General features: G+C 36.5%; 2 protein-coding genes across 2 annotated transcripts in view; both read left to right on the top strand.

Annotated features, from left to right (window-relative positions):
- The window catches only part of nudcd3 (NudC domain containing 3), a 75,560-nt gene extending 64,231 nt beyond the window's left edge, over positions 1-11,329 (top strand). Inside the window, exons 2-7 of the mRNA XM_056466748.1 lie at positions 1-228; positions 3,399-3,676; positions 5,605-5,725; positions 5,916-6,059; positions 9,112-9,300; positions 10,932-11,329. Coding sequence (XP_056322723.1) covers positions 31-228; positions 3,399-3,676; positions 5,605-5,725; positions 5,916-6,059; positions 9,112-9,300; positions 10,932-11,042 — 1,041 coding nt within the window. The 5' untranslated portion in view covers positions 1-30 and the 3' untranslated portion in view covers positions 11,043-11,329. The remainder of the gene's footprint in view (positions 229-3,398; positions 3,677-5,604; positions 5,726-5,915; positions 6,060-9,111; positions 9,301-10,931) is intronic.
- A 3,841-nt stretch (positions 11,330-15,170) lies between these two features.
- Positions 15,171-18,093, top strand: part of LOC130235962 (calcium/calmodulin-dependent protein kinase type II subunit beta) — a gene marked incomplete at its 3' end in the record, with an annotated part of 37,280 nt that continues 34,357 nt past the window's right edge. The window contains exon 1 of the mRNA XM_056466491.1: positions 15,171-15,369. Coding sequence (XP_056322466.1) covers positions 15,308-15,369 — 62 coding nt within the window. The remainder of the gene's footprint in view (positions 15,370-18,093) is intronic.

The following is an 18,093-nucleotide window of genomic DNA, read 5'->3' on the forward strand; positions in this document are numbered from 1 at the left end:
GTTTTTCCTCCGTGTTTCCCGCTCGCAGTCATGTCTTCCCCCGTGGAGATGACGGAGCTCTATGATAACGCTCTGTTAGGGATCCTGCAGCACGTCGGAAACGTCCAGAACTTCCTGCAGGTTTATTTCGGTTTCCTCTACCGAAAGACGGACTTCTACCGGCTGCTGAGCGGACCACACGACCGCATGGGCTTCCCCCCCGGAGCCGCCGAGCAGATGGTCTTCAAGGTAAACATTTGAGCTTCACACTCCCTGGAGAAACTGTAAATAACACGGGATACACTCGTGTGCTGTGAGCGGACATGTTAGCACCATGGTACTGGAGCTAAAAAAGCATGGGGTTGTTTTGTTTTTACTGCTGTACAGTATTTGAAGTCAAAATTGTTTTATATTCACAGATTGAAACTTTCTGCTTAATAATATAATGTCAGAAGAGCATTCTTTGCCAATTATGAAGTCATATTAGCTGCTAATACTATCAAAGTACAACATTGTTCAGAGTCAGTCAAATAAACAGAGGTAATGTTGTTTTCAAGTCATACCTACATGTGATTTCAGTCCCAAAAATAAAAAATAGAGGTAAAGTTGGTTTTATATTCGGATATTCAGACATTCTCCTTAATAATATAATTTCAGAAAAGTCTTTGCAAATTCTAAATAGGGAACTCATATTAGCAGCAAATGACTATCAAAGTACAACATTGTTCACAGTGAATTAGACCGGGTTAATGTTGTTTAGAAGTCATACCTGCATGCTAATTCTGATCAAATATTCAAAGTAACATGGTAAACAATATAGAGACTTCTAAATGAAGGAATATGCGAATATAAAACAACTTTACCTCTATTATTCAAAATACTATGGTATAAACAATATAGGGAGCACATCATAAGGTGTCACTGAACGAATGTAAAAATATAAAACCAACTTTACCTCAATTTATTATGTATTAGGGCTGCACAATTTTGGAAAAATCTAACTGTGATATTTTTTATTTTGTGAGATATATATATCACGATATAAAGACAAATTCACCAGATGACTTATTATCTCTATTTGGAAAGAATTTATAATGTAAGATCGATTGGGATGATTCTGCAGTGGGAATGCATCTCTAACAATCAGTGTGGTATTTGCAGTGTGTTTCTGTATTTGCATGTGTTGTGAGTAGGGATGTCACCATCAGGTTTTTTTTTGCCTCTGAGTCATTTGATTAAGAGTATGTACCGATACCGAAACCTGATCCGATACTTCTATAATACATAAAAGAAAATAAAGAAGAGCGAAGGAACCGATTCAGAATGTTCCTTATTTTTTATATATTTCACCTTATTTTATTTTATTATAATTATTTTTATAGGGGTTTCACCTTTATTGATAGGACAGTGGAGATTGACAGACAGGAAAGTGTGGAGAGCAGAGAGAGGGGAAATATCGGCAAAGGACCTCGAGCCAGGAATCGAACTCGGGTCGCCACGAGCACCTGGGTGCTATATGTCGACGCACTAACCACTAGACTATTGGCGCCGACTAATTCACCTTATTTTAACATTCACCAACTCTGTTAACAAACAGAGCACTTTTGTGAGCCTCAACAATCAAGTTCTAAATAACATCAATAAGAGAATATGATATTAAGCCCAACCCATCACTGATCCACCCCAATACTCTGGGCATCAGCAGTCTGGGTGGGACACTTCTTTGGGGCTTCTCAGCACCAGCAAAGTGAGATAACAGCATCAGCATGGTTAGTTTTGATTTCATCTGTACTTTAAACAATTTACTTAAACCATTTTTTAAATCCATTTAGCCAATTTATTGTTCCGGGGAGGGGGTCACTTTTAGCTTAGCATAATGGATTGGATTTGACAATTAGCATTTCGTTCAAAAAAAGAGTATTAATTTGTCCATTTAAAGCTTCTGTAGTTATATACTATAATAAAACGACGGTTTCAAGGCGACAGAAAGAAGCTAATATCCCTTCGCCTGGTGCAGCAGCAGAGCATCCGGACTATTACACCAGAATGAGAGTTTAGTTCCTAGTAATATTGGCCTAGAAAATATTCATTTTCCATTGGATTTATTACTGTAACGGATCACATTATGGTTTTTTAGTCAAGGATTGGACCATTTTTCGGTTCAGCCAAAAAGAGGAGACGACAAATGTCATTTGCTTTCCATTTATTACAGAAACAGCACTGCAAGACACTTTTGGTTTTATATAATAAAATGAAGAAATAATCAGCTGATGAAAAATAAACTAAAATATTCTGTACTGTGAAGAATTCCTACTACTGCTGCTGATAACACTACATGCACTTGATGATGATAATTGTGGAACCAACATCACTACTTGCTATACACTTATTTAACAACACACTTTACATGCCAATTTGCACATAACAGCTGCACATATAACATTGTATGTAGTAATATAGCTGTACATACTCTTGTTATTTTTTTGTATATTTGCATTCACTACTTCTATTTTTAATATATATTTATTATCAGTTTTTTGTCCTGTCTCTGTAATGCTGTTTCTCTGTAGAAGCTCGTATGTGTAAACCTAGCTGGGAATAAAGCTCTGTATGATTCTGATACATGTAGAAATCTAACATTATCATTTGTTCAACCCATATTTATTTCTAGTCTCGTCTTTGATAAATGATTCAGTTATTCACTCAATCTTCATGTTTCATTGCTAGATGATCATTATTCAGTGGCATATTTTTAATGGCTGGTTGTCGCCACCTACTGGTTAAATAATGTATTTGCAGACTACAACTTTCATTTTTGAGTGTCATAAATGCATATGACTTAAATCTTTAGCATAAACATTAGTGGTGTTATCTGAACTATACACTGTCCTCACAGTACTGCTGTGTTATTTGACTGTTTGTAACTTAATAATTAACTCAAAAGACTTAAAACTGAATCTCTTAGGATTAATAAAAATATGCAAATCACTATAATTTATAACTTGTTGCGTGGGTGTTGATATCCTGATCTTTTAATGATTAATCGTGCAGCTTTAATGCATTAATGCAGGCTAAACGTAGTGACAGAAAACACCTTTAATAACCTTAGAAACCCACCACATCCCCAATAACCCACCACAGATTCTTCCGTCATCATTATATTGTACAGGAAAGCCTGAATGCTTTCATACATGTGATTTATATTATGCGAGAGGCGATCTCTCCGTGATCATTACAAATTTAGGATTAGTCTACCAGTAATCAAATGTATTAATCTGTGGGTCACGTGTGTTCCGAACAGTGGGTTGTGATCCGTATGAATCACGGATCAACCATGTTCCGTTACACCCCTAATTACTGGAGTGGAGTGTTTTATTTCCTGGAGTGTTTCTTTAAGACTCGTGTCACTCTGTGTGCAGACATTTAAGCTGTTTGAGAAGCTGGCGGAGCAGGACCGCGAGAGAACAGTCAAACTGACGGAGGAGAAAAGCGCAGCAGCTCCACCTGCTGTTCAGGAGCTGGAGCTTCAGTCAGAGCCGCAGGAGAGCAGAGAAACAGAAGACCACACTGCAGCATCAGCCTCTTCATCAGCCTCTTCAGCAGCAGCTGCAGCATCTTCAACAGATGAGAGCAGAAACACTCCAGATGACAACAGCAGCGGCGCAGAGAAAACAGCAGATGCAGACAAAGACAAAATGTATGTGTGCTCCAACATTATTTATTTATTTATTTATAACAGTGTACACTGTAAGCTGTTGCAAACAATGTACAGTTTTAAGGAAAAACTCACTTAATTTTATATATATATATATGTATATACAGTTGAAGTCAGAATTATTAGCGCCATTAGAATTTTTTTTCTCTTTTTTTAAATATTTCCCAAATGATGTTAAACAGATTCAGGAAATGTTCACAGTATGTCTGATAATATTTTTTTCTTCTGGAGAAAGTCTTATTTGTTTTATTTCGGCTAGAATAAAAGCAGTTTTTAATTTTTTAAACACCATTTTAAGGTCAATATTATTAGCCCCTTTAAGCTATATTTGTTTTCGATAGTCTCCAGAACAAACCATCACTATACAATAACTTGCCTAATTACCCTAACCTGCCTAGTTACCCTAATTAACCTAGTTAAGCCTTTAAATGTCACTGTAAGCTGTATAGAAGTGTCTTGAAGAATATCTAGTCTAATATTATTTACTGTCATCATGACAAAGAGAAAATAAATCAGTTATTAGAGATGAGTTATTAAAACTATTATGTGCAGAAATGTGTTGGAGAAATCTGCTCACCGTTAATCAGAAATAGGCAAAAAATAGACAGGGGGGCTAATAATTCTGACTTCAACTATATATATATATATATACTAGCGGTCAAAAGTTTGGGGTCAGTAGGATTTTTAAATGTTTTAAAATAAGCTTCTCCTCCTCACCAAGGCTGCATTTATTTCCTCACAAATACTGTACCAATTGTAAAATTGTGAAATGTTATTGCACTATAAAATAACTGTTCAACAGTTGTTTATAATTTAATATAATATTTTTTCTAGTGATTTAAAGATGAATTTTCAGCTTCATTACTCCAGTCTTCAGTCACACGATCCTTTAGAAATCACTCTAATATTAATTGTTATTATTATTATTAATAATGGTAATAGTAATAGAAGCAATAATGACTGGAGTAATAATTTAACTTGATACCACATACAGTTAACAATAAGTAATAAATAAATATTGAATTCATAAGTATTTGACAATTCAAAAAACATTTTTTTACATGTATTAAATGCTGTCTTGAACAGAATAATTTTATTTAAGTTAATAAAATTTTTTATTAAAAACAGACTAACCCCGAACTTTAATCGGTAGTGTATATATTTAATATATATATATATATATAATTTGTTTTATTCTTTACTTTATTTTCCACTTATTTGGATGTCTTTTGGTGTGCATGTATTTATAACATTCTGCTTCACCATCACAAATAAAAAATGCACCTTTAAATTTACTCAAAATGGGAAAGAGAGAAATGTTATTAATATTTCACAATATTCTTTATATTTTATAATATTTTTATTTATTCATTTATTGCTGTGCAGATAGTGTCTACTGAATATTTACTGTTTGCTGATAAATCATTTTTTGTCACGGCAGGAAAAATGACATTTTCATTCATTCATCCATTCATTTTCTTTTCGGCTTAGTCCCTTTATTCATCAGCGGTTGCCACAGCAGAATGAACTGCCAACTATTCCAGCATATGTTTTACACAGCAGATGCCCTTCCAGCTTCAACCCAGTACTAGGAAACACCCATACACACTCATTTGCGCACACACACTCACTCATACACTACGGCCAGTTTAGTTGATCAATTCCCCTATGACGCATGTGTTTGGACTGTGAGGGAAACTGGAGCACCCGGAGGAAACCCACACCAACACAGGGAGAACATGCAAACTCCACACAGAAACACCAGCCGGGACTCGAATCAGCACCCTTCTTGCTGTGAGGCCACCGTGCTAACCACTGAGTCATCGCACCGCCTAAATGACATTTTATTTAGCTTAAATATTATCTTATAAACATAGAAATTTCCAGTTATTAATGGAGTTGTTGTGCAGTCCTCAGGCTAACGCTGACAGCTACAACGGCGCTGTGCGGGAAAAGTACACCTGGTCTCAGGATTACACTGATGTGGAGGTGCGGGTGCACGTGGAGCCAGACATCATTAAAGGCAGACAGGTGAGTGTGTGTGTGTGTGTGTGTGTGTGTGTGTGTGTGTCTATGAGATCAGATCTGTGTGTGTGTCTGTGAGATCATATCAGATCTGTGTGTGTGTGTGTGTGTGTGTGTGTGTGTGTGTGTGTGTGTGTGTGTGTGTGTGTGTGTGATGATCACATCTCTCTCTGTCTATGTATGTATGTATGTGCAGGTGTGTGTAGATCTCCAGTCATCAAGAGTGTGTGTCTCCGTGGCTGATGGAGGATCACAGAAGGTGCTGATGGATGGTGAATTCACACACAGGATCAACACGGAGAACTCTCTGTGGAGTCTGGAACCCGGCCGCTGTGTTCTGGTACGCTCATTTCTGCAGCATCAGCCAACCAGCACACACACTAAGACTTGTGTAGTGACCTGTAATGTGGTGCAAGACAAATCTGGGGTGCATTTATTGTTACTTTGCTCACAGTAGGGCTGTGACGGTAACAGATTTTCTGTTACCGCGGTGATGAAGCAAGAAATCATGCGGTATGTCGGTTAACTGCGCATACCGCACATACACATATACACAGTGTTTTCTCTAGGATTTTTTCCAGCTGTGGCGGCAGGCCTTCTTTTTACACAGATCTACTAACTACCTGTGGCGTTATTTCAATGACAAATGTCGTGCAGTATTAGAAGTCGAGATCGCATTTATATAATAGCCTACAGCATGCGGATCTCTGCTTGCGCGCCGATTTTTTTCTGCTCGTGTTCAAAACTTCTTGCCTCCCCCTCAAATATAAGCCGCTTTAAGAGCGCGCAGATCTTCTTGTGCGCTCTCAAATAAACGCTGCTGAGGTGTATTTTCTTATATATATATATATATATAAGAAAATAAGCATTTTTAACGCACTGCTGTAATTTCTATATCCCAGTCCCTTTATCAACATTTTGAATGCAAGTCATTATTTTAAAGATTATGACTTGAGAATATGATTTTACCTCAGCGCTGCACTTTTCTCCTTCGCCCTCGCGCTGAGTTCAGGTGACGGAGTGTTGTGAAGTAGTTAAACTATCAAACTGGCACAGGAATATCAGTATATTAATATAGGCTTTTTAATAAACTCTCTTATATCTGCTGGTGCTGCTATTAATACGCAGAACTCGATTATGCTGGTGCAGCCGTTAATACACGGTTCAGGTAATCAAAAAGCCAGCTCTCCTACATGATGTTTAATTATGGGTGGGTCGCAGGTGGATAAGTTCAATCATTGGTTATGCAGACCACTTTGCCTAAAATATCAAAAAGTTCAAACGCTTTGATTAAACTAAAGCGAAACTGACCGTAAAGAGTGATAATATAGGCTGCTCTTTTAATTTTGATCATGCAGTTAACAAAGATTCAATATTCCAAACTGAATATTTCACTTTTATTTTATTTATATTACGATTGTATTTAACAGACCAGTTTGTGTTTTGGCCGCGGCATATAGCGGACCCTGAGGCACATCGCTTCACCTCAAAGTTTATTAGTTATTCTTGTTTATTTTGTAAATAACTGACCCACAAAAACTAAGATACAAATTGTACAAAACAAAATTCGTTCAAACAATATTTTTCTTCAGACGAAAATATCTGAATTGTGTATTTTTGTGCGTCCCCATCCGCTACACAACTGCAGTGTTTGTTTCGCTCCACGGGAAAAAAGGATTTAATGCTCCACTGTAATTCTGCTACACAAACCCCTGTGATATATTAGCTACATATTTTTATAAATGTCTTTACACAAAATTCTTATAGCCTATAGCCTACTTTGAGTCAAAATATATGCGATTGTTGACTCATCACCGTGGTCGCAGCTCGCACTTCTGTATAGCTTCTGTAAAAAAAGACCTACATTTGACCAGCTTTTTAGCAAAGCCTATATTAATATACTGATATTCCTGTGGCAGTTTGACACTGTAAATTAAACTGAGGAGAGTTTAACTACTTCACAACACTCCGTCACCTGAACTCAGCGCGAGGGCGAAGGAGAAAAGTGCAGCGCTGAGGTAAAATCATATTCTCAGGTCATAATCTTTAAAATAATGACTTGTATTAAACATGTTGATAAAGGGATTGGGATATAGAAATTACAGCGGTGCGTTAAAAATGCTTATTTTCTGTGGAGGGATTGATTTGAGTTAGTAGGCCTGCTTTATTAAAATAAGCTTAAAATAAAAACAGCCCATGCTGGTTATTAAAAAAGGATTCAGTGTTTTCGATTTGTAATTTAAGTGGAAAATACTTAGGGCAGGCCTTTTATTTAGTTTATTCTGTTTTTCTATACGATCCTGAAAGATTCACAAGCAAAAATAAATAATAAACTAAAATGGGCGGTGATGACGGTAATAACCACATCACCGCGGTTGACATCTCATTATGGCGGTAAGGCGGTGATGAGGTTATCGTCACACCCCTAGCTCACAGTTAAATGGTTAAAACTTGGTTTGTGATTCCTAAACCTGAATATAACCAGAATATAACCTGACCCGGAGCAGTTTAATCATGCAATGAAGGATACCACGATGACAAAGGACAATTAAAATAAAATGAAACTACTTTTATGGAACCTTAAACCCAGGATTGGTGCAACCTAAACTAGAATTTAACTGAGCTGCCAACTACTCCGTTGAACTTGCTTTTTGCAATACAATTCTGGTGGAGGTGTCACTTTGTCACAATCTGAACATAGCCTGAACATAACCTGAACATAGCTAGAACTTAAACAGGACATAATTCGAACATAACCTGAACATAGCAAGAATCTAACCAGGACAAAATTCAAACATGACGTTGAACATAACTAGAACTTAAACATAACCAAAGCAAACTCAAAAATAAGAATTTGTCCAGGTTATGTATGAAATATGTCCTGAACTTAAACTAACATAACGTGAACATAAAATAACTTAACCTGAACATAGCCGAACACAACCTTGACATAATTAAAACATAACTTGAAAATAAACTGAACATAAACAAACATAGCCTGAATAAAAATGGAACATAAACTGAACATAGCCAGAACATAACCAGGACACAATTTGAACATAATCTGACATAACCTGACCATAACCTAAACATAGCCTGAACATAACCAGGAAACAATTTGAACATAAATGGAACATAAGCAAAACATAGTCTGAACATAACCTGAACATAACCTGACCTGTAGCAAGTTGGTTATGACAAGATATAACAAGATCCCATAATGACAAGGAACCATTACAGCTGAACTACCTTTATGGTACCTAAAAGTCAGGATTGGTGAAGCTTAACTGGATAGCCAGCTAATCCGGCTTTGTGGAACCGGCCCCGGGTGTTCGTGTGAGCTTTTGTCTGTCAATGTTGCTGATGTTTGTTTTCTGCTGTTTCTCCTCCAGCTTTCTCTCAGTAAGTGCAGTGAGGTCTGGTGGAGCGCCGTGCTGAAGGGTGAAACTGAAATCGACGTTAACCAGATTAATCGAGAGCGATCCATGGCCACGGTGGATGAAGAGGAGCATGCGGTGCTGGACCGACTGACATTCGACTACCACCAGAAACTGCAGGGGAAACCGCAGAGCCACGAGATGGTGAAAAAATAAAAACACTTTTGCATCACTGATCTACTGCTGTAGGACAGAAAACAAGAAAGTTATACTCACAGAGAGGTTCCCTTTTACTCTGCAATTAGAGCTGTGGCTCACGAAGCCTAACATATTATATCATCACATTATTAAATGACTTTTAACGTTTTATAGAATTAATATAAACTTATGTACACTTGCAATATTATTTACTGTTAAATCATTTCTATTCAGTCAATATAATAGTGTATAAATGGAAAAATATAACAATACAAAAATAGTTTAAAATAAAATATATATTTGTGAATAATTTAGATTAGTTTACAGCATTTATTGGTTTAATTGTCATTTCAATAAATAAAATGTGATATTAGCAAATAACTCAATCCATTAGTTGATTTAAAATGAATTACTTTAATTTAACATATTGCATAACACTTAATTTAAATAATTAAATTCAATTTTAATATTATTATCATTTATTTAATTGTTACATTATTAAGGTGGAGCCTCAGAGCCAGACTAGAACATTATTAGAGCACAACCGAAACATAACCTGTACATATCCAGAACAAAACTATAACATTACCTGAACATAATTTAAACATAATTAGAGCGTAATCAAAACATAACTAGAACATAGAGCATAACCTGTACATATCCAAAACATAACTAGACTATAACCTGAATATAATTAGAGCATAACAGAAACATAACTTGAACATAACAAGAACATAACTGAAAGAAAACCAGAACATAACTGAAACCTAACCTGAACATAATTGAAACATAATTAGAGCGTAATCAAAACATAACTAGAACATAGAGCATAACCTGTACATATCAAAAACATAACTAGACTAGAACCTGAATATAATTAGAGCATAACAGAAACATAACCTGAACATAATTTAAACATAACCTGAACATAACTAGAATCTAACTAGAACATAATTAGAACATAATTAGAGCATAACTAGAACATAACCTGAACATAACCTGAACATAACCTGAACATAACCTGAACATAACTTGAACATAACTCGAACATAATTAGAGCATATCTAGAACATAACCTGAACACAACATGAACATAATTAGAGCACAACTGAAACATAACTAGAACATAATTAGAGCATAAATAGAACATAACTTGAACATAACCTCAACATAACTAGAGCATAACCTAAACATTACAGAAACATAACTAGAGCATAACCTAAACAATAACATAAACATAACTTAAATATAACTTGAGCTTAACCTAAACACAACAGAAACATAACCTGAACATAACTAGAGCATAACCTAAACATTACAGAAACATAACCTGAACATAACTAGAGCATAACCTAAACATTACAGAAACATAACCTGAACATAACTAGAACATATATTGTACCTAAGCTGACCCAGAGCAGAGTAGCTGTGCAGCATAAGTTGACCTACTTTCATGGTACCAAAAACCCAGGATCGTTGCAAGCTATTCCAGAATGTTTCAAACTTCTAAAGAACATTAAATGTTCATTCCTCATTTTGTCTGCAGTATCTGTTCTGATTATAATTATATAGGATTATTATCAATATGTGTTTTAAGAGCTTTTTTTGAAGGATATTCGTCATGTGTTCTGTTCCAGAAAGTGCACGATATGCTGAAGAAAGGCTGGAACGCTGAAGGATCTCCGTTTAAAGGACAAGAGTTTGACCCATCCATGTTCAACATCCCGCCCAGCGCTGTCCAGTTCTGATGTCACTTCCTGTCCCACACATTGATGCTGCAGAATCATCATCATCATCTCGGTTTGATGCCTGTGATCATTACATTTGCCCAGAGTGTATTATTATTATTATTATATATTAGTTTTGAGATGATGTCAGTGATGCGCAGGAGCAGCATGACAGAAGGTTTCCTCTAATATATTACAGGAAACACAAAGATGGTTTTATTTTCATTCTGTGCTGCTGGTAGATGCTCATTCAGTTCCCTCATTCAATTTTTGTGCCTGAGTCTATTAAACACTTTTGCAAACATTCAGTTTGTATTTGTATTATGTTGTCGGTTTCACTAAAAATAGGCGAATGTCATATACTACCTGACAAAAGTGTTGTCACCTATCCAAGTGTTTGTTGTTGACTGATTTGATTAGGACAGTAAGGTCTGACTCTGCTTAGACTAAAGTCTGCTCACTGAACCTTCAATAATGTCCAGTATAGAATATGTGCTCATGCTGCAGTGGAAACAGAATGAATATTGTGTCTGACTCCATCATGAGCTTGGAGGACTGCATCCATACATCTCTGACATGACTCAAATCACTGATTAATAAAGTCATCTGGAATGGTGAAGAAAGCCTTCTTGCAGGACTCCCAGAGTTCATCAAGAGTCTTTGTGTTCATCTTCAACGCCTCCTCCTCCTCTTACCCCAGACGTGCTCAATAATGTTCATGACTGGTGACTGGGCTGGCCAATCCTGGAGCACCTTGACCTTCTCTGCTTTCAGGAGCTTTGATGTGGAGGCTGAAGTATGAGAAGGAGCGCTATCCTGCTGGAGAATTGTCCCTCTCCTGTGGTTTGTAATGTAATGGGCAGCACAGATGTCTTGATTCCTCAGGCTGTTGATGTTGATCATCCACTCTGCAGATCTCTTGCACGAATGGAACCCCAAACCATGATGTTTCCTTCACCAAACTTGACCGATTTCTAAGAGAATCTTGGCTCCATGTGGGTTCCAGTAGGTCTTCTGCAGTATTAGTGATGATTGGGATGCAGATCAACAGATGATTCAGCAGAGAAATCCACCTTCTGACACTTTTACAAATGATTAACTAGAATTTAACTAGTCAAGTTATTATTGGTTGCTCTTACGATTGGGATCCACCACAAGACTTTTGTCAGGTAGTGTGTAACATGCTCACGTATTGAAGAAACTTAAACGCTTAATTAGACTTCATCCAAAAAGCACACTGGTTGACCAAACAACAGACAAAAGAAGAAAAGCCAGAAAAACTGCCAAAATTGTCTGTAACACTGTTCCTAAGGTATGTGTAAGATTTTTTTAATTTACACTTTTATTTTGTTTTGTTTTTAAGTTTTTTTTAGGATCTCCAGCAGAAAAGATATCCTAAGATGCCATTTTAAATGGTAAAGAAATCAGTGTTTTTGAAACAAATGAAGACAGCAGAATGAGGGATTTGAATTATTTAGCCTGACATGTTTACTGTGCTAAAATACTTTAAATATTTCCCAAAATCAAATATATTGTGTTCAAAGGGGAAAAGGTTTTTGTTTTTGACCCAGACATTTAAAAAGAGCATATATGTTAGAGCAGTGAAGACAATACCAAGAAACTGATATTTTTATCCAAGGTTATCATACAGTCAGAATCTTATACCGGCCCATACCTAGTTTGGAGCATACCTGTCAACATTGGGATGTGAAAATAAGGGATATACCCACATTAATAAGGGATCTGTTTCTTCACTCTATAGCTTACACATTCTGATTAAAGAGCAACGAATGAATCTCTTATTAATTTAGATTTTCTTTTCATTACATTAAATAACAGAGGTGTCACTTTAAAAATGCACACATCTAACATTATAATGAAAGCCTTCGATTGCTTTCTTAAATTTGTATGCTCATTTAGGACGACATTAGTTGTTTTTGAAAAAAAAACCCAGCAAGATCGACATCTTTAGATATTATTATTTATGTGTATATGTCTGTTCAAACACGCACCCAGAACCCAGACCATGTGTACGCATGCACAGGATCCGTTTGGGAAACATCATCTGTTTATCACTATAGAGCGCGTCAGCTGACAGTCACGCACCGCTACATGACTGTTTTGAGGATTGCATATGAAGGGGAGACAGCATCTGTAAAGTAAAGGAAAGGGAATCCCGCCATTTTTATATTTATTTCAAAGTGTTTTCATGCCAAAACAAAGCGAAAGCACAGAACAGACTCACATTTAAGAGCAAGGGCGGCCCCTGGTGGTTCAGCGATATGGGTTGTATATAGGGAGGATTTGCCACACGTCAGAGAAAGACTAAAGAGACGGAAGGATTACAGGAAAATACCTTTACGGGATGATAGCGGGATAGAACTGTGAAATACGGGAGAATCGCGGGAAAACCAGGAGGGTTAACAGGTATGGTCTGTGAAGGAAACCGGAGCACACGGAGGAAACCCTAACACGGGGAGAACATGCAAACTCCACACAGAAACACCAACTGACCCATCCGGGACTCGAACCAGCGACCTTATTGCTGTGAGGCGACAGTGTTAACCACTAAGCCACTGTGTCACCCTTCATAAATTATATATCAAGCTAAATTTAAGACATTTAAAGTTTAAAGAGTAAAATGTTTTCTTTTTATTTAAATCAAACTCAAGACAAAATTATTAGCCCCCCTTGTTTATTTTTTTCCTATTTCTGTTTATCAGAGAGCAGATTTCTTCAGCACATTTCTAATCATAATAGTTTTAATAACTAGATTTATTTTCTCTTTGTCATGATGACAGTAAATAATATTAGACTAGATATTCTTCAAGACACTAGTATTCAGCTTAAAGTGACATTTAAAGGCTTCACTAGGGTAATTAGGTTAACTAGGCAGGTTAGGGTAATTAGGCAAGTCATTGTATAACAGTGGTTTATTCTGGAGACAATCCAACACTAATATTGCTGAAGGGGGCTAATAATATTGACCTAAAATGGCTTTAAAACAATTAAAAACTGCTTTTATTCTAGCTGAAATAAAACAAATAAGACTTTCTCCAGAAGAACAAATATTAGAGGAAATACTGTGAGAAATTCCTGAATCTGTTCAACATCATTTGGAAAATATTTATTAAAAAACTTATAATAAGTCGGCAATAATAGCCTAGTGTTTAGTGTGTCGACATATAGCACGCAGGTGCTCCTGGTGACCCGAGTTCGATCTCTCCCTTCTCTCTGCACTCCACACTTTCCTGCCTGTAAATCTCCACTGTCCTATCCCCCCCCCCCCAAAAAAAAATAATATAAGAAATAATAATAATTCAAAGGAGGGCTAAAAAAATCTGACTTCAACTGTACATAGGTAATACATAATATAATTATAAGATAGATAGATAGATAGATAGATAGATAGATAGATAGATAGATAGATAGATAGATAGATAGATAGATAGATAGATAGATGTGTGTGTGTGTGTGTGTGTGTGTGTGTATTTCTAGATAATAATTTTCTTTATAATGTGTGTGTGTGTGTGTGTGTGTGTGTGTGTGTGTGCGTGCGTGCGTGCTGGCGTGCGTGTGTGTGTGTGCGTGTGTGTGTGTGACAACTGCTGACTTGCCAAATAACCTAATTAAGTCTTTAAATTGCACTTTAAGCAGAATACTAGTATCCTGCAAAATAAATTAAAATGTATATTAATTTAATATAGTGTATATATAGTAATATTATTATATATTATTAATATTATGTCATCATGGCAATAACTAAACTAAATGACTTATTATAAGTTTATTATTTAGACTATTATCTTTGACTATATATTTAAAGAACTGTCTTAAACTGTAATTAATTATAAGCAGGTGGTTCATTCCGCTGTGGCGACCTCTGAAATGGAGACTAAACCGAAGGAAAATGACTGAATGAATGAATTAAATGCACATAATATATAAATAATTCCCATATATGTCTCAGAAATCATCCAATTCAATATTCCAGTGCAGTTGGATGTTAAATTGAACACCCTTGCTCTATTAGTGATGGATGAGTGGAGGTGTGTGTGCGTGTGCGACAGTCAGATGAAGCCGCAGGTGTTCCTCCACACACACTCAGAGCGGCTCCACAGCGCCTCTAGTGGCCACAGCGCGTCCCTAAAGCCGATCTCTGGCTCTGAAGGCGCATTCAGTCGGCGAGAGCTCACGGTGCGGACGGTGGAGCCTCAGTCCAGCCCGAGCAGCCTTTAGTGCAGTCCTACACACACACTCACACTCACAGCTGGAAGAGGACAGACATGGCAACCACAACATGCACGCGCTTCACCGACGAGTACCAGCTCTACGAGGAGCTCGGAAAGTAAGTGTGTGTGTGTGTGTGTGTGTGTGTGTGTGTGTGTGTTCATCAGTGATGGAAATTATATATGAGGAGCTGTCAGAAACTCACATTCACTTCATTCCAGGATGTATGTGTCGCTTTAGAATGTGGGAAGTGTGTTTGTGCAGATGTGATGCTCTGTGGAGATGTTGGAGATGTTTGCACGCGTTTCTTTAGGCTGGCTTGATGCATGCGTGTCTTGCAGGATGTAGACGAGTGTGTAAGAAGAGGGAGAGAGTGTGTGTGCGAGCAGATAGCATGTTTTCTCTGTCAGAGATATTAGAGATGCGTTGATTTCGTTTTATTAGTGTTATTTGTATCTGTGTGTGAACGAGAGTGAGTGTGTGTGTGTGTGAGCGTGAGAGAGTTTGAGTGGGTGTATGTGCGAGAGAGAGTTTGCTTGTGTAAGCTGTGTATGGAAGAGATAGTGTGTGTGTGTGTGTGTGTTTTGCTTGTGTGAGCTGTGTGTGTGAAATAGAGAATGTATGTGTATTACAGTGAGAGAGAGAGAGAGTGAGAGAGTGTGTGTGTGTGTGTGTGTGTGTGTGTGTGAGCTGTCAGTTAACGTTAGCCTGAGCTGATGTGGGTTATTTGAGCATGTGCTCTCAGTCATATATAATAAAATAATAACAGTATATATAATTATAAATAAATACCAGTATTATTGTTATTATCAGAGGTGGGTAGAGTATCTAAAATCTTTACTCAAGTAAAACTAAAATTAACAATCTTAAAAGTTACTCAAGTAAGAGTAAAAAAAGTACCTTATGAAAAAATTACTCAAGTAAATAGTTACTTTTGATTTTATATATATATATATATATACACACACACACACACACACACACACACACACACACACACACACACACACACACACAGATTGTTAAAATTATTTACCCTCCTCTGATTTTTTCCCCCTCTTTAATTATTTCCCTAATGATGTTGAACAGATTCAGGAATTTCTCTCAGTATTTCCTATAATATTTTTTCTTCTGGAGAAAGTCTTATTTGTTTTATTTTTAATTTTGTTTTTAATAGTTTTAAAGCCATTTTAAGGTCAATATTATTAGCTCCTTCAGCAATATTTTTTTTGATTGTCTCCAGAATAAACCATCCTCAATGACTTGCCTAATTACCCTAACTTTACCCTAATTACCCTAGTGAAGCCTTTAAATGTCACTTTAAGCTCAATACTAGTGTCTTGAAGAATATCTAGTCTAATATTATTTACTGTCATCATGACAAAGAGAAAAGACATCAGTTATTAGAGATGAGTTATTAAAACTATCATGATTAGAAATGTGTTGAAAAATCATTCTGTTTAACAGATATTGTGGAAAAACATACAGGGGCTAATTAATTAAACATTATAAGTATATATAATGACACCATTTTATGATTTTCATTTTAAATAACGTATAAATGTCATGATTTTAATGATTAACAGCACGAATGACTAATGTGTACTGGGATAATTCCATTAAACAGCCACTTGGTTGTCCCATAGCAGACGCATAATATATGTTATATATTAGGGCGACACAGTGGCGCAGTAGGTAGTGCTGTCGCCTTACAGCAAGAAGGTCGCTGGTTCGAGCCAGCCTGGTTTAGGGGGTCTTTTTCTCAAAATGTGAACCTTTTTACAGTTATTCACCTTATTTACAATGTATGAGATTAAAATACTGTGTTTTAATGACATTTTAAGCACTATTTTCAGCTGGATTAGCTTGTTAGATCATCATCATAATGACACATTTATGGTACTGAAATATTTCCTAAAGATTTAGAATAAAGAAAAATGAATAAATACTTAAAAAAAAATGCAAATGTATTAGATTATAAATCATTAGAAAAACACAGGAATCTGTTAAAGTTTTAGATTAAAAACTGTAGCCTGTAGCGGCCTGCAGCCTACAAACTGGCCAGAACATTCATCTGTCCTCAATCAGAATTTGGCTATTTGAAAATACAAAATTAAAACATAATAATAATAATATTTAATAATAAACAATTTTTCTAGCCTCTCTTGTAAAAAAGTACATCGATTTGATCAAATTCATGGATAACAAAAATAGCCAAATTAATTTTAATAAAGGATTTTGCTTGGTCTTAAAGGCTTTTTCAATGGATTCAGTTCACGATTTATGATGGAATAGATAGGCATAGCAGTCAAAATAAGACAAATGAGCTCATGTATGGGACAAATTCTGGACCGTTATCATTGAGTGGTGGGTCTTTCCAACCAATCATATATGAAGTAAATCATTTCTCAATGCATTTACTGGGGCACTGGTGGTGTTTACTGGGGCACGTGCCCCAGTAAATGACGTCTAGCGACTCCCCTGGAAGTAATGCTATAGTAAACACTAGTAGTGTCCAAACTGGAGGGCCAGTGTCCTGCAAAGTTTAGTTCCTACCAAAGTGTGTTTCACACAGTTTTTGAGTGACGCTCCCGGCTGTTAGATCGCCCCCTGGGGGCTGGCTGCAGTACAAGCCATAAAGCCCGCCTTCTCCGTGTTAATGAAGGAGACTCGAGCTCAAATAAAAATAACTATTACACTTGCAGTAAAATGTCCTGAAAGATGGTTCTGGTCAGTTAAGGCTCTGGTTATCAGCTGATATAGGTGCAGGTCTTCATTTCTGTAAACAGTGTGTTTTTAGCAGTAATTCAATGCTATAAAAAGGGGGCGTGTCATCATGATT

The sequence above is a fragment of the Danio aesculapii genome, chromosome 10, assembly GCF_903798145.1.
Source record: "Danio aesculapii chromosome 10, fDanAes4.1, whole genome shotgun sequence".
NCBI lineage: Eukaryota > Metazoa > Chordata > Actinopteri > Cypriniformes > Danionidae > Danio > Danio aesculapii.